The sequence below is a fragment of the Nicotiana tabacum genome, chromosome 22 (assembly GCF_000715075.1).
Source record: "Nicotiana tabacum cultivar K326 chromosome 22, ASM71507v2, whole genome shotgun sequence".
NCBI classification, from domain to species: domain Eukaryota; kingdom Viridiplantae; phylum Streptophyta; class Magnoliopsida; order Solanales; family Solanaceae; genus Nicotiana; species Nicotiana tabacum.
The window spans coordinates 162,200,956-162,207,873 of NC_134101.1; the positions used below are offsets into that span (position 1 = coordinate 162,200,956).

The 6,918-nt window shown below is 39.0% G+C and overlaps 1 protein-coding gene across 3 annotated transcripts; it reads right to left on the bottom strand.

Moving 5' to 3' along the window:
* Nucleotides 1–260: 260 nt before the first annotated feature.
* Nucleotides 261–3,193, bottom strand: LOC107827863 (protein NETWORKED 3A-like). Of its 3 annotated transcripts, none has more exons than XM_016655080.2 (3): nucleotides 3,044–3,193; nucleotides 2,708–2,819; nucleotides 261–1,161 (listed from the first exon to the last, which is right to left on the bottom strand). In XM_016655080.2, exons 2-3 carry the CDS (start codon nucleotides 2,811–2,813, stop codon nucleotides 485–487), a joined length of 783 nt encoding a protein of 260 aa, XP_016510566.1. In that variant the 5' UTR covers nucleotides 2,814–2,819; nucleotides 3,044–3,193; the 3' UTR covers nucleotides 261–484. The 3 variants fall into 3 exon arrangements, with proteins under 3 accessions (XP_016510566.1, XP_016510567.1, XP_075100852.1); XM_016655081.2 differs by having other exon boundaries at nucleotides 2,708–2,816; nucleotides 3,044–3,190; XM_075244751.1 differs by lacking the exons at nucleotides 2,708–2,819; nucleotides 3,044–3,193 and adding an exon at nucleotides 2,205–2,690.
* Nucleotides 3,194–6,918: the final 3,725 nt, after the last annotated feature.

A 6,918-nucleotide genomic window follows, 5' to 3' on the forward strand; every position in this document is an offset into this window, starting at 1 on the left:
AGTGTATAATTTTGTTAGGCTTCATTTCTGAGGTTTATTACATTTTCGTTAATAAATTGAGATATCACATGTCTTGTGTCGAAGTAGAAGGGAATAAACATGATTTGTTTAGTTTGTCTCAAGATCTGCATTCTGGTTCTTTCTTTGAATAGAGGTATATAATGTAGTAGTTCATTAAGGACATACATAGCTGATATGATTTGCTAACCGATATGGTATGGTTATTAGTGACGACTTGGCAGTATCCGAGAAATGAATGAAGAACTGAACTTAATACTTTATATCTTACACTACTACAACAAATTGTTCATACCAATAACATCAAGAATGACTTAGGAGTACTAGAATAGCAAAGAGTACTTCAAAATCCTACATATATTAACTATATCACTGCTTCTAGACAACAACAAGACTATAAAGAATGAAGCAATTGTACAAACAAAAACTATAGAATCAATCGATTCGCAGCCTCTGACTAAGTAGATCAATTGAAGAGCCTCTTCCAAAACCCCTCTTCTTTTGATGTCTTGAGCTCAATACAAAGACTTTCCTTCTTTGCTGATGCCTTAGTAACACTCTTCCTCAGCATAATATTTTCCTCCCTCAGCATATCCATAGCTAAACTGAGCTGCCTGATGACCTCTCTTTTCTCTTCATCTTTCTGCATTAGAAGCTCCTGCTGAACTCTGCTTTCTTCTTTCAGCCTCTCAAGTTCTTCCCTCAGCTTTAGTACTTCATCATTGTTGACGCAAAAGCCACTTGATACCTCCACTTTTTCCTTCCCTGGTCGGGGAGTCTGTATTTCTTCTTCTTCTTCTAAGTCAGGATCCTCAACCTCAGACATATCATCGGATAACTCAGACTCAGGATCAAAGGTTTCTGAATAACTGTCATAGGATTTTTCCGTGGAGCTCCTCGTCAGTTTCTCTTGAGGATACTTGGTGAAAGACAACGGAGACATCCACGGTGTTAAAAGGCGGGTACCAGATTCACACTTGATCTGATCATACTTCTCAGCCAACAACCGATGGGCCCTGTAGAATTCCTCAACCATGTTAATGAGCTGTGGTCGCTTCTTGTAATACATCTCTGCTCTTTGGGCGAAGGAATCAGCATCTTGTTCAACTATCCTCAGCATGGCCTCTGTCTTCTCATCTAGTTCTGCAACAATATCCTATATCAACAAGCTATGAAAAGTAGGTCCAGAGACATTGCTAGTCCAGGATACTTAACAATCATTAACTTTAATTGAACAATTAAAAGAGAGAAAGAGGTTTTGACATAGCACTGAGGTAGGGCCAAAAGTTGACTCACTTTCAACATGCTATGATGAAGAAAATTGAAGTCCAAAGCAAGAAAAGATACTAACTTCTAAGTTAAAAAAATTACTCACAAGTCACAACTGCTCCAAAAGCGGTGGACATTTTGTCCGACTGGACTATTAATTGGTCCACCTTATTTGGTAATCAATTGATGATTAGAGATTAAAAAAACAGGATAACCAAAACCACGTTAGAAGCTTTTGCATCTGCTTTAAAGTTCTCATTCCATTAATTGGACCACAATTGAGGGACACGAGGCATATATATAAAAACTCATAAAGCCAGGCCGCAATTACCATGTAAAATATATGCATAGTAGGTTGTTTAAATACACTAGGAGAAACTACTGAGAAGATTGCCTGTCTATCTGGACCAGATTCAAGGACTAGTAGACAATAATTACCAAGTAGGACTAGAATTACACACTATTTGGATGAGCAAATGTTCACTACCCTGGCAAAAAGAACCAAGAACGCGGGCCCCTTAATAACTGAGGGTTCTTGTTCACTCGAGCAAATGCTGTATACCGCTATAGTCGCCAAGATTTTTATCATCTTAGCTCAGCAGGGGTGAATGTACAAGATAAGGTATGCGTTTAGCATAACCAAGTAGTTTTGGCCCAAATCTTGTATATGTGTTAAGAAGTCTACTAAATATGTACAAATATTTATCTTTTGAACCTTGTAACTCAAACGATCAGTTCGTTCAGTGGCATCTTGGACCCATAAAGTACATATCCTGGATCCGCCTCTGGATCCATCCCGTACAAACTACTATAACCACTGTAGAATTCAAGTCCAGCCGTTGATGAACATACTATTTGAGTTTGAACATTGGTTTTCAGTAAACTTAAAGAAAAGTAAAGAGTTTATTGTTCGTTACCTCTCCAATCAACGTGATTTGAAAAGGGTCCTGGAGTTAACTACAGACGTCAGTGTGCACCATTTCAAACAAGTCTAGCTATATCCTGGCTGGGTAGGAAACTAGCTACTGTATTTCAAACATCCAAACAGAATGAAGAAATCTGTGTAACAGAATTAAATTGCCCAAAAACCAATCAAACTGAAGCAATACGAAAAAAAAGGTCACAACTTTTCTCTTCTTTGTTCAAAATAAACACAAAAAGATACTCTATTTCGTGGACAATTAAGTTTTTAAACCTTCCAACAAGCATAAAATGATCAAGGAGCAAGCAAAACATATCTATGATCTGACTGAAAAAGCCCTGTTAAAAATTCAAAGCTTTTTGAAAAGGTCTCCAACGGTCATTTATTCACTTAAAACAAGAACAAACTCAAAACTGGAAGCTGTTCCCCAAAGTCGATAAAAATTTTGAACTCTAGTGCTGTACAGAAAAAAGAGGAAGAAAAAGAGTAATTTCTGACCGGACAGAGTTGAGTGAAGCCATGGCGAACGATTTGGAGTGCTCTTCTTCTGAATGTCAAACCACCACCACTGTGACGATAGCTTATCCTTTCCCTCCACCACCATTTTCTTCTAACGAAAATTACAAATTAAGCACAAAATTTAAGCTAGAAAAAGAAAAGAAATATATATATATGCGCCACAAAAAATTCAGTAACTGAAAAAGCTCACCTGAAATTTAAATACATTTAAGTCTCATTACTATTTTTAAAGTGGTGAAAGTCGTACATTATATACGCTGATTTTAAATTATAGATCAGCTTTTGTATAATATATGATTGGAGAACGGAACTCACCTGAAAAATTAATCTTCAAACAAGCCGAAGTTTGAACAAAAACGGCGACGAAAACTCTGAAACTCCCTCCCTCACTCTCTCTCTCTCTCTCTCTTCTCTTACCCCACTGCTTTGAACAGAGGAGAAAATTTAAATGCCATTACTCAACGGCTTCGGTTTTTGTACTTTGTCTTATCCTCGTCCATTTGGAGATTGCCACGTGTTGCTCGGGCATCCATGCCCAATTAATGGGCCTCGTGGGCCCGGGTTTGTAGTAATGGTTTGTACTTTGATCACTGGGAGTGGGGGAGCGTCTGATATAGAAAAGGAAAAGTATAATATACAACGGTCGAAAATTGTAATATCAGCAATGTGTGAAATCCTGTCAATTTTTTCCATATATTATACTTTTATATAATGATCTAGTGGGAAATATTTATAAATAAAAAAATTATGTAAGCATCACAAACATGTTCACTACCGGGACCCACCTCAAATACAAACAGTTACTTGAATTCATTTGATTAACTAATAAACTACAGTATGTGATTGAAGTTGAAACATGAACGGAAAAAAAAAGGTTGCAACTTAGCAACTCCACCCTGCATTTCTTTCCATTGAGGATTTCTTTTATATTTAAAAACTAGTTAATGTATAACGTTTACCTTTTCATTTTACCCTTAGTGATAACTTTTCACGCATATTGTATTGTCGAAATTTGAATTAGACTTAATAGCTGTAAATGGACGTAATCGAGGATTAAACCGACCATGACATAAGGGCGAGGAGTCATCTTAAGAGAAATTAGCGCCGAGGTCGAACAACGGGCGTATGGAAGTAACGGTAGGATAAGTTAGAATAGAAAGAAGGAATATTCCATTGAATATTCTTTCAGTTGTACTTTTTTAGGGTTTCTCAGGGATATCCCCTATAAATAGGAAGAGATAAATAATAAAAAAAGGATCTTTACTTTTTGATAGGAGCACATTGTAAAGGGTTGACTAAAGAGAATATACAAAAGCTTGTTCACTGATTACATTGTTCGATTTATGTTGTTCATTCACAAGATCCAAAGATTCCTTACGCATCTTCATTTCCTACCACCCTACGTTGTTGTCAGGGAAGAAAATCGTCCAAGTCACCTAACATTTGGGTGATAAATCCCTTCTTATTACATGTATTGCTATTATCTACATTTACTGCATGCTTCTATTACTATATTCGTTGACAATCATTTGATCATATACTTGATATTTATTGTTCTTGAACACGGTCTCATCCCATTGATATTTTCCAATTTTAGATCTAAAATTAATTATGTTTAACTAGGATTCATTCTCTATTTCCTCATTAATTAGTTTAACAAAAGCTCAACACTTTTGGTCAAATAATTTGGCGCCGTCTGTTGGGACTTTTTAGTTAAATTTTTAGCTTCTTCTAGATAATAAAATGACAACGGTCATCTTTTTCTCGTTTGCACGAACTAACAATGGCAGGGAACGGAGATGAAAGACAGAAAGCAGTAGTGGGCGTCACTACCAACCTCTTGAACACCATCAATGAGGATGATAGAGAAGACAAGGAGAATGTGACACTGAGTGCTACACCTAGGCAGAGTGACTAACCTCCTCCTCATGGAAGTGTAACCGCTTCATGTGAAAGAGGAACCTCCACTTTCACAGCTGAGGAAGCGCCACCAGCAGTAAAAAAATTACTGGAGGAGTGGTTGAACCGGCGCACAAGTGGATACCACATCAACCGCCGACGAGCAACATGCTCCCCAAATAGGTAACACTCACACAGCTGTTGATGCAGGTAATGCACTCGTGGCCATTCTAAAGAAAATGGAAGAAATGAAGAACGAGAATAAAGCGCTCCGCGACCAGATGAGGGAACATCAAGAAAGGGTTGATAAGTTACTGTCGCCCCGAAATTGTTACCAAAATGGGACGTCGGCCGGTTCGCCGAACAACCGTACAGCAAGGAGGCAGCCCTGCATGCCATACCCAAGACCTTCAAAATGCCACCATATTTGAATATATACGACGGCACAACAGACCCTGAAGATTACATCATCCATTACATCATAGCAGTAAAGGGCAACGACCTCTCAAAAGAGCAGGTACCATCGGTGTTGCTGAAGAAGTTCAGCGAAACCCTAATAAGGGGAGCCTTAACATGGTACTCACAATTATCGGCACGATCAATAACAACGTTCGAAGAAATGGCCGACAAGTTCATCACCGCCCATGCCGGGGCCAAGAAGGCAGAGGCCAGGGTGAATGATATATTCGCCGTCAGACAATCGCCTAGCGAGGGACTCAGGGACTTCCTCACTAGATTCAAAAAAGTAAGAATGAGCTTGCCAAACATATTAGAAGGGATGGCGTGGCAGCTTTCCAAAATGGGTTGAACAGGAATGGGTCAAAGGCGACCAAAAGGTTGCTGAGCAGACTTATGCAATATCCTCCCACCATTTGAGAAGAAATTCACAATGCCTATTGCACCAAGGTGAGAGCAGACGAAGATGACCTCAACAGTCCAACCCAATGGCTAATGTCAGTCCAAACGGAGTCAATAAAAGACCGTTGCAATGATGACCGAAGAGACCATTCAGGCCCACGCCCCAACCGGGACATGCACCAACCTTATATCAGAATGACCATTCCGCTCTCTCCTTGCCATGCCGAAGGGCCGTCCAGGCCTCATACAGGGACTCAGCGGAACGAAAGAGGTATGCCTCCACTCTTATCTTCTCACAATTTTTGTGTCTCCCCTTCAAAAATAGTGTACGCACTAGAGAAACTATGCCCGAAGGTAAAGTGTCCACAAAAGATGAAATCCGACCCAAGCACTAGAAAATCGAACGTCCTCTATGAGTTTCATTAGGAACGGGGCCATAAGACCGAGGACTGCACAGCCCTACGGCAAGGAGTGGTGAACATGCTTCACCAAGGACACCTAAGGGAGTTAATGAGTGACTGAGGGAGAGCCAACTTCGGTCACAGATGAGAACAACACCAAGGCCCTCAAAATCCACCCTCCCCCGCCCGCACTATCCAAATGATCATCAACGGGGGCGACGAAGCAACAATCAACCACGTGAAGTTTACCACCACACATAAACTGAAGCGGTCAATCACCCACGAACGGTATGATAACCTCGAAGACAGTATCATCTTCGATAAGCCAGATACCCACAGTTTGACCTTTCCTCACTCTGATGCTCTTGTCATGTAATAACCCGATATTTTTTATACTTATTAAATGGTGAGATTTAAGAATTTGTTTAGTTTGTAGCTATTGGGTCGAATATTAAACTAAGTAAAAGGGAATTTGTTATAATGTTATATAAAATAGTGTATTAAATAAGTAGCTAGAGGCTAATGTTTCAATTTACTTAATTAGTTGTTTGGCCAGTTTTGTTAATAAATAATCAATTAAAAAAAGAAGAAGAAAAAATAAGCCAAGCCCACAATTTAAGGACTTCACGTCAAGATTATTTCAACAGTGGGAATCGATGCACTATTAGGGTATTTCTTTGAAGGATTGATATTGAATAACATTGGCTTTGGAAAAGTGGCTGTAGTGCCGTCAGAAACTACATTGAGTCTTTTCTTTTCAACATTCAATTCATATACATCAAAGATTAGAAGATATACGTTTGGGGAAAAGAAATATTACTGCTAGACCCTATAACTAGAGAAGGCAAATAGGATAAGCTCTTATTATTTCAGATTACGGTGATAAACTTCATGTTGAGACCGTTTGGTTGGTGTTCTAGACATTGCAAAGTTGGGAAATATCCCGTTAGTGAGGTAAGTGAGACTTTAAGCTTTGATGCTTGCTTTTTCGAAAATCCGTTTTAAAAATGTATTTTGTCTGCCTGGTCCATG

Bases quoted from the DNA above. Each gene is read 5' to 3' on its own strand.
- LOC107827863 (XM_016655080.2), bottom strand. From the start codon at position 2,813: ATGGTGGTGGAGGGAAAGGATAAGCTATCGTCACAGTGGTGGTGGTTT. The intron at 1,162-2,707 runs GTCAGAAATTAC...ATATTGTTGCAG, and splicing joins GCTTCACTCAACTCTGTCCG to AACTAGATGAGAAGACAGAG.